We start from the raw sequence: 21,272 nt of genomic DNA, 5'->3' as shown, positions 1-21,272 counted from the left end.
TTCAGACAAGAAGCGCATAGTATTTCCGATAGATAACAAGCAAGTTTACCCGACTTTCAGCGACTAGATGGCACTTTTGGTGGATAAAAGATAGCTGGCTATTCTGCGCCCCGCTGGAGCATGATTGTACACGCCAAAGACCAATGCGATCACATCACCTGTGGCAAGCTCTCGGGCCGCGCTTTAAAATACTATTAAATTAGCCATTGTACCCTCTAAGGAAAGGTTTTCTGAGTAAAAAATTTCACCATGGCAGAGGAGCAAAACGACATCAGCAGTAAGATTCTGTATAGCTGGAACATCAAGTTCGTGATGCTAACTAGTCAGAGCCCTCCCTCCAGGAGTTCATTATCTGTGAAAATGTTTCAAATTCCAGCATACAAATCAAAGAGACGAATATTCTACAAGGCCGCACCATTGGTACCTGGGGAGCCATCTCGCTGATTGTGAACAACATTATCGGCGCGGGGTATGGTAATGCTCTCACTTGGGTATTGGACCGCTATTGATTTTGAACAGAATATTCTCGACTCCGACGTCAATCTTTAAACTCAGCGGTAGCCCTGGCTTAGCTCTGATTCTTTGGGTCATCGCAGGTATTATCTCAACATGTGGCGCCATGGTCATGTTGGAGTTTGGATGCAGTATTCCAAGATCAGGTGGTATGAAGGTTTATCTTGAAAGATCTTACTCGCCGAAGCTATTGATGACGTGCATTTACGTCTTTTACTGTGTCTTTTTGCGTGAGTTGCAAGCTCTTCCTGTGTCCTCACTTCCGCTTGTTAATTTCCATTCTTCTTCCGACTCAGAGACCTCGGCGAGCAACGCATTCACAATCTCGTCATACCTCCTCGAAGCCGGTGGCGCCGATACGACAGATTGGATGCTACGTGGATTGGCTATTGCTGCCGTCTCATTTGCGGTGGGGATCCATACCGTGGCACCACGAATTGGAAGAGGATTGCAGGATATCCTAAGTGCTGTGAAACTATTTACCCTCTTTTTCATCGTGTGCACCGGATTTGCTGCGTTAAGAGGTTATCTTCGTGTTCCCAAACCGGATAACCTCAGCGCAACGACTTCTTTCCAAGGAACCTCCAGCAGTGGCTATAGCATTGGGACAGCCTTGTTAAATGCTGTTTTTTCATTCCAGGGATATGACAACTTGAATGCGGTATGAACGGGGAAGCTGTCATGTCACGAGTACTGGCTGATCTCTTCTTTAGGTCATGTCAGAAGTTAAAAATCCCCAACGTACTCTCCGCATCGCTCTGCCTACTGCCATGGGCATGGTAACTATCCTTTATGTTTTGGTAAACATTGCATATGTACGTCGTCGTCGATTGGAAAGATGGAGTTTAGATGCTAATCATAACTAACTCCAGTTTGCGGGTGTCTCAAGAGATGAATTTCTGGGCTCTGATTTAACTATTGCCGCCTCGCTTTTCAAAAATGTCTTTGGCCAGTCTGCAGCAGTGAAAGCCTTGCCCGCATTGGTGGCTATCTCCGGTATCGGCAATCTCCTTAGTGGTGCTTTTACCGTTTGTACGTATCCAATATCGCCCGCTCTATTCTTCAGAAACGGATGGCTAACACCAGAGTAGCCCGGGTTATTCAAGAACTGGCGAAGGATGGAATCACTCCATTTCCAGACTTGCTCATGCAGAATTGTCCATTCAAAACACCCATAGTGTCTCTTGCTATTCATCTTGGAGTCACGATCGTTTTCATCTGCGCTCCTCCAGCACACGATGCCTTTAATTTTGTCGTTAGACTCGGCACTTACCCGGCGGTATTTCTCTTGACCCTTGTCACTATTGGGTTAATTAAACTGCGTCTGTCCAAAGGCGAGAACTTCAAATCTTCTTTTACCGCCCCGTGGGCTGTTCTTGCACTTTATCTTGCTGGAAACATTGTAAGATGATCTCCCCACCAACTTATTTTCACACGCTTATCTTTATAGTTCCTACTCGTGATGCCTTTTGTTCCGCCAAAAAACGGGAAAGAAAGCACGGGACTTCCATATTACTTGTCTCCTGTAGTTGCGATGGCCATACTTGCCCTGGGGGTCATATACTACGTCATTCGCTTCCTGCTCTTTCCCAAGATCTTTGGTTATGATCTTGATTTGATGACTGTTGACTTGAGTGATGGATCACAGGTCTCAAGATACAGGACGAGAAAGACCAGGGGATAAAGGAAATATTGATGTTCTCTCACACTCAAGATGATATGGAAACCATGATCCATCAGATTTACTTACTGGGTATGGCTAAGGAAAATCCGAGCCTCCTAGAAGCGCGCCGTACACGCCTGTATTAAAGAGCTAAATATCTGCCTCGTATAATATAAACCAAAATTACAACCCCCTAAATAGTTTTCAAGCATTTGTCAAAGCAAACATCAGCATGGAAATTACCGAGTGCTGACGTTCTCAATAGTGACAGCATCAGGCTTGTCATTTACTTCACGGACTTCACTTGAAATCTGCATTCCTTTTTGGTGCGCCAGCACTTCCTCACCCTGCACAACGTGGTTGGCGCCACCAAACAGAGCATCGATCTCCTCAAGCGGAACCTGCTTGGTCTCCGGAATGAAGAAGTAGACGAACACGGCGAGCAAGAAGTTGATTCCAGCAAACATGTAGAAAGCATAGAAGCCGTCGTTGTCGAGAAAGATGGGGAAGAACTGCTGGAAGATGGTGTTGGCAACATTCTGGGTCTGCGACGCCATGCCGACTGCTTGTGCGCGGACGTTCATGGAAAAGACCTCGGATGTCCAAATCCAGACAGTTGCACCCCATGATGGTTTATCTTTGGGATTGTTAGTAACAAGAGCTTTCACAAATACGGACGGAAGGACTCACAGAAGAAGATGAATAGGAATAGAAGGAAAACAGTCGATATGCCGACCGGCATCGACTTAGCGCCATCGGCCAAATTTGGTGTTTCGGTTTCGACGGCGGAGACAATTATCATGCAAATACCCATGCCGATACCACCAACGATCAGTAGGAACTTCCGTCCAAATCTATCAACGATCCACACGGCGTTCAGGGTGAAGAGGATACCGAAAGTAGCATTGAGGGCGTTGATCAGGGCAATTTGGCTATCGCTGCTAAACACCTTCTTGTAAATCTTGGTGGAGTACGAGTTTAGTGAGCCTTGTCCAGTAAGTTGTTGGCCAGCGTTGATGACGAGTGCCAGTAACATGCGCTTGCGGAGAGACTTGTCCTTCCACAGGGCGCTGTAGTTGCCCGAGATAGCCTCTTTTTCGTACTCGATGGCCTCGCGGATCTGAAGGATTTCATCCTCCACTTCCTCTTCACTCTCTCGCACTCTTCGAAGAGCGGAGCGTGCCTTTTCGATATTGTTTCCACGTTTAATGAACCTAAGAGTGGTTAGCGGGAATATCAAAATAAACACCCGGGTGTGCGAAAAGAACGACTTACCAACGAGGACTACCCGGCATGGTTGGGAGAAGTGCGACGATCAAAATGGGGACCAAGAGCTGGAAGATGACGACCAACTTCCAGTCCCATTCACCCAGCCTTTCAACGTGCTTGGTGCAAGCGTAGTTGATCCAGAAGCATATGAAAGATCCAACAGAATAGAACATCTGCCAGAACGTCATGATCTTGCCTCGGATCTCTGGCGGAGCCAGCTCCCCGATGTAGATGGGTCCTGCGGCTATGAGACGCTAGAGTTAATTGCCAGTTCATGAAACAGCAACAGTTCCCATTGGTAAAAGACAAGACAAACTTACTCAAGGCAATACCCTGACCAATACCGATGATGCATCTGCCCGCAAGGAAGCAAGCAAGGCTGTGGCGGGGAGCGAATGTCTGCATGAATGTCGCGGCAATAACCAGGACACAGCCAGTGGCCATTCCGACCTTGCGACCAAGGTAGTCTGCCACCGGTCCTCCAACGAAGAATCCACCGAAGATGGCGCCAACGGTGTATGCGGTGTTAATGGAACCGATTGTCGCCGCGTTCGGCTGATTGAAGTAGGCCATCCAGTTGTCTGATCCCTGAACCGAGTTGAAAACGGATGCATCGTAGCCGTACAGCACCATGCATGCTGCCGCCACGAGCGAGATGAACCTGGAGAATATCGTTAGTTGGGTTTCTTTGATTGATTATTTTCAGTGCGTCTTACCAATTGTAGGCCCGCTTGGAGCCCATGTCAAATGACATTTCGGCGAGGATCTAGAGGATCTCTAGAGTGATTATTGACAACGGTAGCAGCGATAATGAATAGATGGTTCAAGTACTCTCCACCCAAGGTCAGTCGAAGCTAGGTAGTCGTTGCAAGGCCAGGCTAGGACAACCCTATAAAGAGTCAGGAAGAGAAGCAGCTCACAGATTTCCGGGGACGCAGAAGAAAAGCGGAGTACCCCAGATATATAAGAGCCCATCATGCATTCTGAGGGTCGGAGGCAGCTCAGAGCACCCTAAGCGAACAGAGCCACGGTACCAATCAGACGATGTTCGAGGACGCCGCCGCCAAGAAATGCCAAGCACGACTTGCATTTTGATAACGGCAACCATGGCACTCGCGGATCCCTGAGTGGTGGGGTATTCGAAAAGTTCCACACATGTTAAACGAGATCATGCGCGTGCGGATCCGGGGTAGCTTTGATCTGGGGTTCGAGGATATATTGTTCCGCAGCGCGATATCGTGTTGATTTCCACGAATCAGCACCTTGCCGGACCGGGGGTTAGGAGAAAATAAACTCCACCAATCACGGTATTGCGAGGGGTCCAAATTAGACTTGGAAGTGCCGGGCTAGAATCTGGTTCGCCCTGCATCAGGCTGTTGGCATTCAACTCGCTTCAGATCAACCCTTCTCTAGAAGCAAAAAGTGGATTGCTCTATACAATAAAATGATACTACGCCTGGGCAATTATTGACCAGCACACTATTCTAAACAAATTGAGTGTGCGAGAATCCATTACCCTTGTACGTCACCAACTGCCCAGACCCATGAAGATGCAACTTCTTTGTTGGTTGCAGGGGTTGGGGGGGGTAGGGGGTAGTTTCAATAAATCTCAACTCACTTGTATGGGATGCAGGTCCCACGGATGCAAATGTGACCGACTAGTTTCAGGCTACTCTCGTTGTTGAGGCTAAATTTACTACCGTGATATGTCAAATTTTATTCTCAGTAGACTATACACTGGTCCGAGATAGATCTAGACACAGAATAGGGCTGAGGCGAGTCGAAGTAATTCCGCCTTCGTCTCGCTTGGGGAATTATTTCTCCATAATACCCAGCATAGAGGGTTTCAGAGACAGCAACTTTATAGTTCTCCGGCCTTAAACTTCTTACGAGGTTGAGTTGACCGAATTCATCTGTCTAAAGAGAGCAATATTGATCACGTGCTCTCGCGCTCCGACGACGCGGTCCGCGCGACTGCAAAAAAAGTTCGGCTCTAGCTCAAACGTCAAACGATACTTCCCTTTGATTGTCCGTTTGCTTTGCCGTTTGCCATGACGGATACCTGTATCTAATTTCTACGCTGATTTGGTTTCGCCTCATTCATGATGCCCCGCAAATCCCAAAAGAAGCAAACGCGACTTGCCTTCGCTCCCACGGCGGCATCTCCGTCCCGCAGTGGTGATGACGACAACAGCGATCGCTTCGCAAGGCTCTCATATGGACATCCGAGTATGGCGTCAGTGCGCTCAGAGGTATCTCACAAGAGCAAGTCCTCAGGGTCCAAGAATAAGAGCTCGTCCAAGTCGCGGAAGTCACCAGATCTCCCTAAAGAAGCTCCAGTGAGGGAAACTAGCAAGGGTAGGCCAAGATACTAGGCATTGTTCCTAAAATTTCATGGCGCTAATATATATTCAAAGCGCAAGCTGCGACGCAAAATGACGAAGAATCATCAGATGACGACATCATCCTTCCCAGCTCTCAGAGACATCGACGAGCGGCCCCAGATCTCAACGCGATCGCCATGAATTCTCCGAAATCCAAATCCAAGAAGAAATCCCGGCAGCACTCAAAGCCTACGGAGGAAGAAGTCGTGGATGCCAATGATTCAGTAGAGGAAATATCTCAACCCCGCCGGAGACTGAAGCGCAAAGCAGAGAGCTCACCTGTCGTTGTGTTGAGTGACTCCGATGACTCGGAAGAGCCTGTGGTCTCCTCGCCCGTCAAGAGACGGAGACGTGCCCTGGATCCAGAGACACCTCAGACCCCCCGGTCTAGTGAAGAACAAGACGACCTGGACATTCAGGAAGATCTCAAAGATCTACAAGACTCAGGTAAGTCCACCGATACACATGAGACGATATACCCGGTGAACTCATAATCTCTCAGTTGTCAAGAAGTCTCGCACCCGTGGCCATCTTGCTGAATCCGCAAGAGACAAAAGGTTCAGACATCTAGAAACTCTCCGTCGCCGGCGCCTTGGACTACCGGAAGAAAGCGAACCCGAGGCAGGTTCAGCAGCCGACGAAGAAAGTGAAGAGGAAGACGATGCCGATTCAAGCCCAACTCGGCCGTTTGAAATGCGCGTCCAACAGGTCGATAGCGATGTTGAATCAACCATCGACCCAAATGAAGACCTGGACACGTACGAAGATGACTTTGTGTTGGAGGACGACACCGCAGAACTGGGTGTCCCGACAGAAGAAATGCCATTCGAATTCACTCGACACGCATACAAACAGCCAAAAGAATACTTCCGCGACGTTGTTGGGTGGATGGTGCACAATCGACTGGACCCAGCATTTCCACGCGACGACGCCATGTACAAAGTGGCTTTCATGAAGCTAGAGGATGAAGTCAAAGGACGTGCTGGATCCCAGCTGATCTCCTCGGTATGGAACTCTGAATTTGTCCGAGCACTTCGGGCCAGACCACATATGGAGTTGTCCTCATATCCGACCGAGTTTGGTCACTCATGCGATGCATGCAATCGATCTGGCCACCCAGCCTCCACGGACATGAGGCTATACGGCAAAGCATACTCCCTTGAAACTCTCGAGCCTCTCAGTGACGAAGGCTCCGAAGATGCGGATACGTCTGAATCCAGTAGTGAAGACTCCGGCGTTGAGCGAGACCGAGATGGCTATGAGCTGCCAGATGAGGAGAAACGGTTCTATTTAGGAAGGTCGGTCTTGATTGGTGTACCTGGTGCCAGATTCGGCCTTTTATCTGACACGTCAATAGACACTGCAAAGACAAAGCCCAGCTAGCTCATACTCTGATGCACTGGCGTTATCAACTCAACGAGTGGGTTGTCGACCATCTCGATCGCATGGGCCACATGAAGGATTCGGAGATTATACGACGAAATAACCTCAGCCAGAAGCGCAAGACGCGAAATGCGATCGAAGTCGTCACCCAAATGGCTCAAGCCGGGGAGATCGATAAGCTTTGGCGAGATTTCCACATCGCACTGAAATCTGCTCGAGAGAAAACGGTACGTGATCCTTTCTCAAGCATGTACATCGATGTACGACTAATTCTTGTTTTCGTTCTAGTCTTTGTTGGGATGAGCGCAGATCTACTGCGTTCATCAGACTTCAACAATTACCACCTTGCTACTTTTACTATGATACCCCATTTCTTGAATTCGGCAGTGATTAAATCATTTTACATATCACATGAACTCTAAGCATCGTCAGGCAGCGGGATCCGAGCTGATCAAATGTGTCTCAAAGCACATAGCATGAATTGGATCGAACAGCCAAGTTTCATCACGTAGACATACAAATCACGAATGGAAGAGAGAAAACGGAAGAAAGCGTATGTAGAGGAAGGACATGGAGAGGGAAAAGATGATTGTGGTTGTACAAATACATGCATGCATGAGCTGCCGGAGCCAATATTTCTGGAAGAACACATGAAGGAAGCAAGAAACGCGAAAACAGAGACATCGTGCGAAGACCGAGTGACTCGAGTGAGAGCGGCGCTGAGCTGGATTCTCAAATCATTGGGTTTGAGATCCGTCGTGCTGGGCAGAAGCACTTGAGCCGAGGCCAAGTATCATATTTACCCATTCGCGGCCGCCCGATGAATCCTTTCGTTGTCGAGTTCGATAACTCTATTAATCATATCGATCGACATTCAGGATACTCGGTCCTTCGCCGCATCCTTATTCTCTAAGGTCTTATTAATTTACAGGGTGGCCTGAGCCTCCTGCTTCTCGGGCTCAGTGCCAGGAGTGAGCATCTATCAGTAGCGACATGGTCAGCGATTCAGTCCAAACGTAATTTGTATCCAATATCGTGGTTTGGTCGCGCTGGCCACGTTGCAATCAAGGTATGAAAGATTTTCAAGCCACCCGAGACCAAAGATCCCCGGGGAAATGATTGACAAGAATCCGAGGACAGCGCGAAGACAGACGGAACAACAACGACAAATTGGAATGAAAAGGCTAATGGAAGCCAATAAAGGATCAAAAAACATACCTCGTTGGCACCCTTAATCATGCCCTGCTCCCGCTCCAACTGGATGTACTGCTCCTCCTCGGCGTAGGCCAGAGCCCATGGAACACCGATCAGGAAAGCGCTGGTGCTGATGACCCACAGGGCGCGGCCGCTGAAGGAAAGGCTGGCCTTGGTGAAGGATGTGAGGGTAGAGACGGAGCTAGTGATGGTGCGGCGCGCGGAGGGAGGGAGCATGTCTTTCAAAGCGGAGATACGCTCGTACATGGACTCCTCGTCGAGGACTTCCTCATCTTCGTTGGAAATTTCGGACTCTAGATCCATCGCGAGATGATGTCAGTCGTTGTTCTGATGATTTTGACGAAAGGTGGCTTTTGGTTCGCCGGACAGTGGTGTCGGGGGTCGCAATTCATCTCCGGGGCGGATTGGAATGAATTAAGACACTTTGACCCGCATTGATGGATGGTATCGGGGTGCAGGAGGGCGTTTCAAGGCGTGATGCACGTTGCGTGTCTGGGAGGCGCAGAAACAGGAGTTCGCTTACCGGTGTCACTGTAGTCCTCGTCCTCGTCGTCGGAGACCAGGAGAGCGTCGTGCTTGGTGGCAGTGGGCTTCTCGGAGAAGTGCTCATCTTCGACCTCGGTAAGCTTGACCATTTTGGCGGTTGTGGGGTGAAGGGGATGGGATAGATTAAGATGAGGTTGGTGATGGTTGAAAGAACGGAGCGCGTGGTCCGGCTCCGACTTTTTTGCCGGGCAAAAGCGGCGAGGAGCTTGGACCCGCCGGGAAGCCACGACATCATCGTTCTGTACCGTCTACTTTACTCAAGGTATTTCAGAATACTCTTGATGGAAAGGAGGTGTAACTATTATACAGAATTCTACCTATTTATTGTACACATCCTCCTAATGCAGGATTCCACGTGGTGAAATCTCACATAGACGCGTCTGGGCACGTGAGCACATACTAATGATATGACCCTCAACATCAGGGCGTCTTTAGCCGGTGGTCGAGTATGAATTACCTCCGGCCAAGTTTCCACCGAGCAATACGCTCTTGGATCTCTTCCCAGGGGAACGAGCGGAGTTTGAATCCCTCCAGTTCGCCCTCCTGCAACACGACAGTGGGCTTACCGGTTCCCTTGCCGTTGTTCTGGACGTGGCCGCCAAAGACCTGGCGAGCGACACGACGAAGATCCTCGACAGTCAAAGCCTCGATTTGGTCGCACATTTCTTTCACGCCGACCTTGCGACCGTGAACCTGCACCTGACGACCGAGATCCTCAAGTTCAACCATGCGCGACTCGAGGTTCATGAGAAGCGAAGAGCGGAGCTGATTCTTGGCGCGGTTAACTTCCTGGGTCTGCAGAGCAGAGTAACCGTTGTCCAGGGTCAGCGACTGCAACTCGCGGCACATGACCTCCAACATCTCGGTGGTGCGGGTTGGGCTACACGAGGCGGAGATTCCGAAGATGCCGCTGTCGGTGTAGCTGTGGTTGAAGGCAATGCAGCTCTCGACCCAACCGTGCTGGTTGAGAACATTGGTGTAGAGTCGCGAGTACATGCCCTTGCCGGGCCCACCGGCCGAGAAAGAGCCACCACCGCCCAGAAGGGTTTGGAGAGTAGCCAGGGCGTAGATATCTGGAGAGGAGATGGGGAGTGCCTCGAATGCAAGGTGGATATGACTCAAACGAGGCAGCATCGGGTTCGCCGGCGGCGGAATAGGAGGAAGAGCGATGAATCCGCCCGTATAGTGGGCGGGTCGTTTGAGATCCAGAGCAGAGGGCTCAAGCAAGGACGGGTGGAGGGGCTCAACCGCGGCATTATTTTGTGATGAAGTAGAGAGTTTCTTAAGGAATGGGAGTTTCGACAAGATCGATGAATGCGTGTTTTGCGAAGCGGCCGGGGTGCTCACAGTTGACGAGGGAGTGAACTGGGGCACGGTCGGGACCTGGCCCTCGTTGACAGCATGAGGGGAGTCCGAGAGGGTGGTGTCAATGCCACTGCCGGAGAGAACGGGTCCCTTGTTCTGTTCGCTGGCCTTCATGTCACCGAAATATTGCTCGGTAAGCTTGATGGCCTCAGCATGGGGGACACCGGCGAAAGCGACCACCATTCGGTCCGGGTTAAAGAAGACCTCACGGTAACGCTCTACCACCGCCTTGTTGATCTCACCCAGTCGCTCACTGGGGCACAACAGTGGGTTGCCGAGTGTGTTGTCTCTGTAGGCTGTCATGTGGACCAGTTCCGGCAGGATGAGCTCGGGCTTCGCCCAGATCTCACCAATCTCATACTCCGCAGTCGCGAGTTGCTGTAAGACTTCATCCTCGGTGATGAGAGGATCCCGAATGGTCTCCGCGAGCAGGCCGAGCGTGGTAGGGACGGCGGAGTTGAAACTGGCCGACTGGTACATCAGCGACTCCCGTGACGAGGCGCATTGGATGTTGCCGCCCAGGGACTCGAGGACCTCCAGCATCTCATCTCCGGTATACGATTTGGTCGATTTGAAGGCCAGTCGGTCCATAATGTGACTGACGCCACGCAGGCTGGCATCTTCGTAACGTGATCCGGCGTCGACGTAAACTCCGACACCGGCGAAGGGACCGGGTAATGATTCTGTGGCGACGCGAATTCCATTCGGAAGGGTAGTGATCTGGTCTAACTCTGCGGGGTCCTAGAAGGAAGAAAAATATTAGTATCAGGGACGAGAAGAACGGACTTCGGGGTGGAAAGCGGCGTACCTTGGACGTGTCGTTCAGAGTAGCAAAGCTTCTTGACACTGAGCGAGGAACTCGATTCAGTGGCTTTGCGGACTCGATGGCCCGCAAGGCAGAGCGGCGCATATTGCCTGACATCTGGATATGCGATGCAGTACTGGCGATTCAAGAATGCGTCTTACACTCTTGCTTCTCCAAACCTGGTAGAGTCGGAACTTAACCGTCGGCGAAGATTCGATTCCGGAGAACAGGGCCGAATGTGGTTATGTAAGCATTTGCATATCCAAAAGGAAATCCTTTAAAATGAAAAGGATTCTAGCCTAGTTGAACCCCGAGCTCATGGAATGTCTTTTTACTGCTTGAGTCATCGGGTATTCCCATGTATCGCTTCTTTATTGGAAAATTCTGGGGATTGAAGCATGCTGACCAATTATCCCAGTCTAGAGCCGCGATGGCACATGTTCAGTCTACCGAAGTCGGGACCGTGGAATCAAGTAATCGACACCCAAAACGTTCATTTTGTCTTCACATTACAATCTCTTCACATTACAATCATTATAAGTTCCTCAAATAGCATCGCCAATTAGCCCTGGAGATCAAGGATGCTCCGAAGCCCAGTTGCGATACCAATCAAGACATGTAGCATTGGCAACGCTTGCACCGATTTTGATGTTGAGTCCACACAAGATCTGCTTGACCGCATTCTCGACCTTCTTGCCATTGGAAGTAACGGGAATTTCCGGACAGGCGTCAATGATGCCAGGCACATGGCGAGGACTCAACTCTTTGCGGATGATGGCCTGAATGCGTTTCGAGAGGTCAGACACGCTGGAAGAAGTACCCGGTGCAAGCTTCATGAAGAGGACCACCGTCTCATCGGTGTCGATGCCCTCTCGCCTCCGTCCAACACATAGCGAGTCCTCAATCTCATCAGCAAAATGTTTTAGCAGGACATTGTAAATCTCGGCGCTTCCGAAGCGCACACCGGATGGCTTGAGCACACCGTCACTGCGGCCCAGCATGACCACACCCCCCGTCTCGGGGTTCAAACGGACAAAGTCTCCATGGTGCCAGATTGAAGGACCGAATACGTCGAAATAGCTCTTCCGGTATTTCTCCAGACCTGTGGGACCAGGTGGCCAGAACATGACCGGCTGTGCTGGGAAGGGAGTGGTGCAAACAAGGTCTCCGGGTTCGCCAGAGGCGCTGACGTCGTTACCGGCGTAGTCGAAAACAGAGACAGCCATTCCCAGAGAGCGGCACTGAATCTCGCCCTTGTAGACGGGCAAGATTGGGCAGCCCGAACAGAATAGAGACAAAATATCTGTACCACCAGTGATGGATCCCAACATAATATCGGGATGAATGGAGGAATAGATGTACTCGAAAGTCGAAGGAGCTAACGGAGAGCCCGTGCTGAAAATAGCCCTCAAAGTCTTGAGAGACACCGGCCGGTGCGCATGCTTGCGAGGGTTGAGCGCCGCTTGCTCCAACATGGAGAGATACTTGGCGGAGGTACCGAAGTGGGTGATCTGAAGCTCATCGATGAGTCGCGGCATGGCCATCTCTCCGTTGCCCCCTTCAACATCGAAAGGTCGGAATGGTGAGCCATCATACAAGACAATGGTAGCACCACTGGCCAGGCCGGACACCAGCCAGTGCCACATCATCCAGGTTGTGGTCGTGAAGTAGAACAGGCGATCACCAGGCCGAATCTCACAGTGAAGAAGATGCTCCTTTTTATGCTGCAACAATGTACCCAATGATCCATGAACAATGGGTTTCGGCGCTCCCGTGGTTCCTGAAGAGTACAAGATATAGACCGGGTGCTCGGGGCTCAAGCTTGCAAACTTCAAGGGTGCAGCTTGGTCGCGAACGGCAGTCTGGAAGCCTTCGTAGGTGATAACCTTTCCATTTGCCGGGCGAATTTCCTCAAGATGGACATCAAGGGACTTGGCAGTCTCAAACACAACCAAAAGCTCCAAGTTGGGCAGCTCACTCACGATCTCGCGCACTTTGGCATGCGAGCCATGAACCTTGCCATTGTAAAGTGAGGCATTGTCGGCAAAGAGAATTTTTGGCTCGATCTGCTTGAGGCGCTCGAGAACCGCGTGAACACCAGTATCCGGCGACACTCCAGTCCAGAAAGCGCCGATGGATGCCGCAGCTAACATCGCCACCACAGTGTTGGCGTGGTTGCCGACAAAGCCCGCCACGCGGTCACCAGTTTCGAGACCTGCTTCTTTCAGGGCGTTGGCGCATTTGCGAACACGTTCTCGCAGCTCCTTCCATGAGACAAACTCGCGATCGGCCTCTGTGGCGCCAATCACGGCAATAGAATTCTCATCCGGCGCACAGGCCGGGTAAAGGAGATTCTCGGCGAAATTCAGAGTGCTCCCTTCGAAGAATGCCGGTCGAGGGAATAGCACCTTATCTGATTCAAGGACCTGGCTTTGAATCAGATGACATTTTCAACGCTCGTCCGTCATTACAGAACTCACCTGTGTATATGGCTCATGGGCTATGATATTGGTATAGTGCCAAATCTCCTCCCAAAACTTGGCCGGCTCTGAAACACTCCATTTCCAGAGAGAATCGTAAGCATTCATAGACAGGCCATGTTTCTTGTTCACCTTGGTCATGAAATCGTAGATCTGCGTCTTCTCCGGAGACGAGGGGCGCCAGAGCTCCTTCGCCTCTGTTGAGACAGGCTCATCGATGTGTGGCATAGTTGGCTGCGTTCAATTGGATCAATTGAGTTGAGTTGAACAAGTCCTATCACCCACAACTGAATGCGAGCCGAGTTGAATGATTGAAAGGAAGGCACACTCTCCCGTCAGGGGCAGGTCTTGTCCAGGGCAGTGAGCTCTCCACGGTATCACCACAAGACTATATGAAAACTTTTTCCAGAGGTTATATGCTGGGACGATTTCGTTCTGGGGAGACCGTGCAGAGGTGGGACTCAAGTGGCAAATGAAAAAAGGTCAAGTCACCCAACCCAACTGTCCCAACAATGGGTACGCGGGGCGGGTTGAGGCGGGATTCCCTTGTTTAACCGATGAGCTCCGCGGCTGCGGGTAGTAGAAGATGCGCCGTAGAGGGCTAAGAGGCTCTTCGACCGGGATGTGGGAGAGAGGAGATCGTTACAAGTGTACAGACAGGCCCCTGGGACCTTTCCACCTTATATCCTCTCCACTCGCTTCCCCTGGCATCACACAACGCCTACAGATCCCAGTATCGGCGGGATCAAATGCGGAACGCGGGAAATTGACATCTTCTGCCTCAGGCAGCGACGGTGACCCATTCAGGGTCGAGACCGTTTTCATCTTCCATTCGCGCGTCTAGTCAGGTACCGCAGCACCTCACGTCGCATGATAGCCTACACTTCTGTAGTGGGGAGAACCACCATCGACATCATCATCTCTTTCAGCTTGACCCTATCCAAAGCCGGAGGAGGCTCGGGGTGTGAACAACCTCCGCCCCCCTTTTGTGGCAATTTGAACCGAATTTGAGTTTTGACGGCCATAATTGGCATGCATATTGAATAGTGAACGCCACAGGACGACACCTGTCAATTGATCTACTCCACTGATTGGTGTGCCCCGGTGATAGGGGCACAAGTATAGGGTGATGTGCACTGCAACGTACCTGAGCACAACCCGGGAACACTAGGAAGCTTACCGAGCGCCCGGTGACGGAACCTAAGAAAGGGTGGATAACTTCGGATCCATGGGATCTCAAAGCAGGCCTTGACTAAACTCGGAGCCGAAAATTTTAGTCGTCTCGGCCGTGTAAATTACATCCAATTACCTGAAACATCAGCCAGCGGAGCCAATCATGCGGCTGTATCCCTGTACCACCCATGTTCCCACAGCAATACCAGGCCCATCCGGGCCTGCATGATGATTATACCGCAGGTACGACTTGTTATTTACCTCCTCCTTCCTTTCCTTCTCTTCCTAATCCTCCTAAACATTGAATCCGTGAGGGAAGGAGATCGCTCGATATATTGGACTTTGGGTCCGCCCCTTGTTCTTACTTCACAACCCCCAATCCCACGTGCCGCCACACTTGCAAGCCCTGCCGGAGGTCTGCGGATAGGAGGTCCGTCTCTTTCTCACTCTCACCCCATAATCACGACTTCATTTACCTTTACTCTCGACCTCGGCCCTTATCCAGCTGTGGTTTTACCTGGCCTCTTTCAACAATCCACTAACAACACTACGTCGCCTCAGATTACCTTGTCCCCACCAAAGCGCGGACTTTCGGGCTCGTGAATCTTCGCGCGCCGAACACATCGTGCTTGCTCTACCCATTATTCCGGGTAGTCACTGCCTCAATCGTCGGTCTGGACGCGTGGAGAAACCAACGCGCCCTCCTTCTTTCCGACGGTACCAGCCAAAACCCGTTGCCCCCAACCCGACTCGCCGCTTCCCTCTGCGATGCCTCGTCGGTTTAGCAACAACTCCTCCAACGACACCTCTTCCAACTCCCCGGCCTTTTCGCCCTCTTCGGGAAAGGGCGGTTTCTCCATAAAGGCACCCTCGGTCAAGTCCCATCGCCTCTCCCAGTTCTTCTCGGCTTCGCCCAAGTCGAAGGTCGAGCCTCAACCTCCACAGGCGGTACCCCAGTCCACCGGGGCCAACCCCCCTAACGTCTCTCCGCCGATCAGCTCGGCGTCACTGTCCTTACCGACAATCTCTCTGTCCACCGCCACGGCTGACAATCCGAACATGGACGAATTGCCAACCACGTTATTCCAGCCCCCGACTCCCGAGGAGGCCCGTCGGCAAGCCAAGCAACATGCGCAATTCGGTCCCATCGGTCACCCCAGTCACCGGTACTCCAGTCGGCACCCTGGTGGCGTCTTTCCGGAGCCGGTGATGGACGAGCCGCCGTATTATTACTTGCTTACCACCTACATCAGTTATCTAATTCTAATTGCTTTCGGACATGTCCGTGATTTCTTCGGCAAACGGTTCCGTGAAGAGAATTACCGCCACCTGAAGCCTCGCAACGGCTACGGTGCGCTCAACAGCGACTTCGACAACTTCTACGTCCGTCGTCTCAAGCTGCGTATCAACGACTGCTTCGAGCGGCCCGTCACCGGCGTTCCCGGCCGAACTATCACTCTGATCGACCGGGCTACGGATGACCACAACCATCACTTCTACCTGACCGGTACCACCACCGATACATTGAACTTGAGCTCCTACAACTACCTCGGATTCGCTCAGTCTGAAGGCCCCTGTGCCGACCAGGCGGAGGAATCCGTCCGCAAGTACGGTATCGCCACTCCCAGCACTCGAGCGGAGACTGGTACGCAAGATCTCCATATCGAGGTTGAGGATCTGATTGCCCGGTTCGTGGGCAAGGAGGCGTCAATGGTCTTCTCGATGGGTTTCGGCACCAACGCCAGCATCTTCCCCGCTCTGGTTTCCAAGGGCGATCTCCTCATTTCCGATGAACTGAACCACGCCTCCATCCGTTTCGGTGCTCGTCTTTCTGGTGCTTCAATTGCTATGTTCAAGCACAATGACATGAGAGATCTCGAGCTTAAGCTTCGTGAGGCCATCTCTCAAGGCCAACCCCGCACTCACCGTCCCTGGAAGAAGATTCTGGTGGTCGTGGAAGGTCTCTACTCCATGGAGGGTTCCATGTGCAACCTTCCCGGTCTTGTGGCACTGAAGCACCGCTACAAGTTCCATTTGTTCGTCGACGAGGCCCACTCTATCGGTGCCATCGGTCCCAAGGGTAGGGGTGTGTGCGACTACTTCAGCATTGACACCCGGGAGGTGGATGTCCTAATGGGTACCCTCACCAAATCGTTTGGTGCCAACGGTGGATACATTGCCGCGGACAAGACCATGATTGACAAGCTGCGGGCCACAAACCCGGGTATTTTCTACGGCGAGGCCCCCGCCCCGGCGATTCTTACGCAGATTTCTTGCGCCCTCCGGATTATCAACGGCGAGCTCGCTCCTGGTCAGGGCGAGGAGCGACTGCAGCGTCTGGCCTTCAATTCACGATACCTTCGTCTCGGTTTGAAGCGTCTTGGCTTTATAGTATACGGTCACGATGATTCACCAATCATTCCTCTCCTTCTTTTCAATCCGGCTAAGATGCCCGCATTCTCCCACGAAATGCTTCGGCGCAAGATCTCCGTCGTGGTTGTTGGTTACCCCGCTACTCCTCTGGTTTCGTCTCGCGCCCGTTTCTGCGTGTCGGCCGCCCACACGAAGGATGATCTCGACCGGGTTCTGACCGCCTGTGATGAAATCGGCAATGTCCTGCAACTGAAGTTCTCTACCGGTATTGCTGGTGGTGCTCTGCCCCCGACCGAAGAGATGGCTCCTCCGCCCGAGATGGAGAAGGAATGGCACCGAAAGCGCTCCGACAATCTCACCCCTCCCCGGTGGCGGATCGACGATGTGATCCGGCGCGGGGTTCAAGATGTCAAGTCCCCCTTGTATTAGATTGACTTTTCTCCATTGCATGATGCTGCTTTGGAACTTCTTGCATATTAAGTTTGAGCCTTTCAGTCGGTGTTTATTCCACGAGCCCGGTTGTTGCTGGTCACGCCGTGTCGCGAATTTTAATTTCCATGCTACCCCCCTTCTGTCTGTATTCTGGCTCAATTCCTTGCTTTGGCGTGGTCGAGCAGGAATCTAACACTTGGGTCCGGACAGAAGATGGGGGTTTCCAGAAAAGAGCAAATCGGCCATGAATGAATACGTCCCCTTTTCCTATGAACCAGTCCTGGTTTTTCTTCTTGGAAATGTCTCCCTCTTTCCTTCCTCTTTTGTCTTGCATGAAGCCCTTTTCTAGTTCTTACCTTCTGTGTCACTCTAATAATTTCTAGAATATTGCCTAATAATGCTGCACCTGTGCTTCTCCTTCCGGAGCACAAGGTTGGCTGTTTTGCTTTCGTTGTCAGAATTGTGTCATCCTTTTTGTCTTTGTTGAATTGGATCCGGCAGCACAGTTCGCTTGGGATATCCCGTTGGCTACGACCCCGGTAATATTGGATACATTACTTTCATCTTCCCCCTTTTGGAGGGGGCTGCTTCAGATTGGCAGATTGAAACCTGTCATCTTTCTGAGATATTTTGTTTATAATTAGATGACCTATTGAATATCAATAGCCTACGGCTTCTATAATCCGTTCTCTCTGGTAGTCATCTCAGCTGGTCTCGGTCAATTGACCATCTGACTCAGGTCTATAACTAAGGATAAGATGTTTGTCCATCGACGGTCATTGGCATTCTGTTTGCTCCGTGATCCAAGCGTCCAGATCATCAAGTTCTCTGCCCTGAACACATACGACGCTACTTTTTAACATATCACATGCCTCATGTTTGGTCAAGTCACTGGCCAGGCCATGGTGAAACTGGCGGGTGCTCTCATTTACCTCTGCACCAAGATCCATGTCCTGGTCTATACCGGGGTTATGTAGTACAATGAAGATTAGAAGGGACCGTATGTATCGAGAGTAGTGACTACGGCAGCCGGTACAGACATCACATACCCTGTCACCGATCAATCAGGATAGCGCACGGGCAAAGAGCCTCTACCTAATCCGCCACTCGCCCGCTAATCAGAAAGAGGAAATAGTTTGAAAATGGCAAGAACCGATGTATACTTATATAGTATTAGATCTAACCTTAAATGGACCTCTAGGGTATGAGGCCAGAGAAAACCCGAGATGCAGATGAAAAGGGCCCAGCCCAAGTGCAATGAAACGAAAAAAAAAAACAGAGAATGCCCAATGCAATGTAGAATCGAGTCTGCGAACTCGTAGTCATCAAAGTCGTAATGTGTCATGCCTGCCTATACAGCCAGGCTAGGAAATCAGAACAAAAGGAATGTATGCATAATCATCATTAGACAGTCCCATACCGCCCATGATCCTGGCCGAGAAGAGCATGTCCCTCCTGGGGGCTTGAACGACGCTCGTACTCGCCCGGGGGAGGCGAAGTTGAGGGAATCCAGCCGCGCATCCAGCCGTGAACGCGCTTCCACTTGCTCCGGCCGCGCTTCGAGTCATCATCCTCTCCAATAAAGCTCTCGTCGTCTTCCTCTGAAGACCCGTACATGAGGAACTGCACGCCCATGAACCCATCGAGTCCGAGGACCCCGAACGCGCCGAGGAAGAATGGAAGTGAACGTCCAATCCACTCCCAGCGATCGTTGCCGTGTTCATCGGCCCAGCCACCGCCTCCGTAGGGCGCGAAATCACTCCAGGCGTTAGGGTTGGTGAGCAGCGACGAGGAGTAGAAGAAGTTTCCACAAAAGGCAGCCATGAACAGCAACGGGGAGAGGCCCTCGGTGCTCTTGCGTTGGTAGTTCTTGTAGAGCTGCGGCGGGCGCGAGCCGAGGTATAACAGCGTGGACATCCAAGAGACGACGCGGCCTACGACCTCGACTATGGCTTCACGAGGTGCATCCGAGATGGGCGGGTGCGGCGATGGCTTGGAATCTATGGGACTGCCATTGACCACGACGGCACAGACCAGCGAGGCAATCAGCATGGTGCGGGAAAGAGCAAAGGGTGCGCTGCTTGGGCTGCTTCCCATCCGGACGGTTCGCCGCGGTGAGCTCAGTTTCTCGTTCGTATATGACGTCCCGGGAGCTGTTGAGTTGAGAGTTGATCCAGTCTGGACACCCATATCATTGGCCTCCGCTTTCTTCGCCATGTCGACCGGGGCCGGTGTCCGGTGGGTCACATTGTTGCCCGCCACAGCCACGCCTTGCAAAATGTCCCCACGAGCGTCGGAATCGTACGAGTCGGATAGCTCATTGTACCCCTCATACCGGGATTTGTAGTGTGTGTACCAGAAGAACTGGATGACCAGTGCGACATCCACGCAAACATAGTAGCCTGCGACCACGACCTGCCACCCTGCCTGTCGGGTGAACAGAGCACCAACCAGGTTACTCGCGTCACCTGCACACCAAATGACCAGGAAAAATATTGACAGTCCCGACGTTGATTGTAGCTGGTAATTCTTGAAAATCTGCGGTAGCTGGGCGAAGAGCCATGACACGATACTGAGGGTTCCGAGAACGGAGGAGATCAGCGCCAGAGGTGTGGGGAGGCAGATGTGGAGGTGTGAGGAGATAGCGGTCAGGAGGGGCGATGTCGGTTCGCAGTGGTCTGGGAGAGACCCAGATATGAGATGTTGTAAAACAGAAGCCATGATATATTCTATCCTTCGATCGAAAGAGAGTGTGAGAGAGAGATAGGACAGGGCGCGTCTTCAAGGCGCGGGACCTCGATCTATCGGTAAAGGGCTTCGGCGGGGGAGAACTGATCCGGGGAAGATGGTCGAGTTGGGGCCCGGGGGGGGGGGGGGGGGATAGAAGACGAGAAAAGAGAAAGGAGGTCTAGGAGGTCCAAGGAAGGTAAAGAAGTAAAGGAAGTCACAGCTGGAGACAAGTGACCCCTCGCGCATCACGAGAGCTGAGCTGAAACGATTGTCGCCCGAATCGGGGCTTATCAGGCGTGACTCAAAGATAAGTGGTTTGCGGGCCTATCACGCTTCTGCTTGATCACCTCCGATTTGGTCCGACTGCATTCCTCACGCTATTGAGGAACGTCCTCATTAGTGATAATTAGTTATAGCTATTACCCCGGCTTTGCCCAACCGTTTCCCCCGGATCTCTCAACATGAGTGGATGTGACGAAGGCGACCCTGTGGATCAGGGCTTCTGCTCTCCACGTGACCCGGATCTATATCGCCACCGCTACCAGGGGTCGCAGCTCCACCCACCAGGTCACCGGGGATAGCCACCCGGAGATCGGTCGGCACTCCGGAGGGCGATCTCCGTCGGCTGGGTAGCCGTTGCTTCAGGACTCAAGATCGCTGATCAGACTGTTGTAGTATTCACCGTGGCTGTACTGATTCTTCTCCAGATTCGCAAATGTCCACATCCAATACGAGTGTTTGCATCTCGCGCGTGACCCAAATTGTCGAAACTTATTTGGGTTTTGGGGCTCATCACGACCACGAACCCCACGTGGTGGGAAGTCACGAGGTACAAACACGCGATATTGATCACCTATGTAAAGTGCTACGGTCTTTGGATATTCTGATTTAGGGATCCCGTTTAACTTACCTACACACTGGGAGGTCCCAATAGCCCGGGG

At 51.7% G+C, this 21,272-nt stretch overlaps 8 protein-coding genes across 8 annotated transcripts; 3 read left to right on the top strand and 5 right to left on the bottom strand.

The window, feature by feature from the left end:
• Positions 1–249: 249 nt before the first annotated feature.
• Positions 250–2,197, top strand: N7498_005362 (uncharacterized protein; the record flags this gene model as incomplete). The annotated part of the gene is made up of 7 exons (XM_058452424.1): positions 250–277; positions 328–469; positions 520–1,174; positions 1,227–1,328; positions 1,386–1,545; positions 1,605–1,915; positions 1,964–2,197. 7 exons carry the CDS (start codon positions 250–252, stop codon positions 2,195–2,197), a joined length of 1,632 nt encoding a protein of 543 aa, XP_058308962.1.
• Positions 2,198–2,415: 218 nt separating this feature from the next.
• Positions 2,416–4,199, bottom strand: N7498_005361 (putative MFS sugar transporter; the record flags this gene model as incomplete). Its single annotated transcript, XM_058452423.1, has 5 exons — positions 2,416–2,813; positions 2,867–3,390; positions 3,452–3,689; positions 3,766–4,106; positions 4,162–4,199. 5 exons carry the CDS (start codon positions 4,197–4,199, stop codon positions 2,416–2,418), a joined length of 1,539 nt encoding a protein of 512 aa, XP_058308961.1.
• Positions 4,200–5,550: 1,351 nt separating this feature from the next.
• N7498_005360 (uncharacterized protein) lies at positions 5,551–7,515 on the top strand (the record flags this gene model as incomplete). The annotated part of the gene is made up of 5 exons (XM_058452422.1): positions 5,551–5,803; positions 5,863–6,276; positions 6,332–7,127; positions 7,187–7,439; positions 7,501–7,515. 5 exons carry the CDS (start codon positions 5,551–5,553, stop codon positions 7,513–7,515), a joined length of 1,731 nt encoding a protein of 576 aa, XP_058308960.1.
• A 622-nt stretch (positions 7,516–8,137) lies between these two features.
• N7498_005359 (mitochondrial import receptor subunit TOM22) lies at positions 8,138–9,062 on the bottom strand (the record flags this gene model as incomplete). Its single annotated transcript, XM_058452421.1, has 3 exons — positions 8,138–8,191; positions 8,431–8,720; positions 8,951–9,062. 3 exons carry the CDS (start codon positions 9,060–9,062, stop codon positions 8,138–8,140), a joined length of 456 nt encoding a protein of 151 aa, XP_058308959.1.
• Positions 9,063–9,426: 364 nt separating this feature from the next.
• N7498_005358 (mitochondrial-processing protease subunit alpha) lies at positions 9,427–11,320 on the bottom strand (the record flags this gene model as incomplete). The annotated part of the gene is made up of 2 exons (XM_058452420.1): positions 11,147–11,320; positions 9,427–11,079 (listed from the first exon to the last, which is right to left on the bottom strand). Exons 1-2 carry the CDS (start codon positions 11,258–11,260, stop codon positions 9,427–9,429), a joined length of 1,767 nt encoding a protein of 588 aa, XP_058308958.1. The 5' UTR covers positions 11,261–11,320.
• Positions 11,321–11,718: 398 nt separating this feature from the next.
• Positions 11,719–13,851, bottom strand: N7498_005357 (acetoacetate--CoA ligase family protein; the record flags this gene model as incomplete). The annotated part of the gene is made up of 2 exons (XM_058452419.1): positions 11,719–13,569; positions 13,624–13,851. 2 exons carry the CDS (start codon positions 13,849–13,851, stop codon positions 11,719–11,721), a joined length of 2,079 nt encoding a protein of 692 aa, XP_058308957.1.
• A 1,713-nt stretch (positions 13,852–15,564) lies between these two features.
• lcb2 (putative serine palmitoyltransferase 2) lies at positions 15,565–17,598 on the top strand (the record flags this gene model as incomplete). Its single annotated transcript, XM_058452418.1, has 1 exon — positions 15,565–17,598. One exon carries the CDS (start codon positions 15,565–15,567, stop codon positions 17,596–17,598), a length of 2,034 nt encoding a protein of 677 aa, XP_058308956.1.
• A 1,407-nt stretch (positions 17,599–19,005) lies between these two features.
• N7498_005355 (PQ-loop repeat-containing protein) lies at positions 19,006–20,322 on the bottom strand (the record flags this gene model as incomplete). The annotated part of the gene is made up of 1 exon (XM_058452417.1): positions 19,006–20,322. One exon carries the CDS (start codon positions 20,320–20,322, stop codon positions 19,006–19,008), a length of 1,317 nt encoding a protein of 438 aa, XP_058308955.1.
• Between the last annotated feature and the right edge of the window lie 950 nt (positions 20,323–21,272).

The sequence above is a fragment of the Penicillium cinerascens genome (genome assembly GCF_028974065.1).
Source record: "Penicillium cinerascens strain IBT 15544 chromosome Unknown contig_5_segment0_segment0, whole genome shotgun sequence".
Taxonomy (NCBI): domain Eukaryota; kingdom Fungi; phylum Ascomycota; class Eurotiomycetes; order Eurotiales; family Aspergillaceae; genus Penicillium; species Penicillium cinerascens.
Note: the sequence above shows the minus strand (reverse complement) of the source record. Positions and strands in the feature narration are given on the sequence as shown.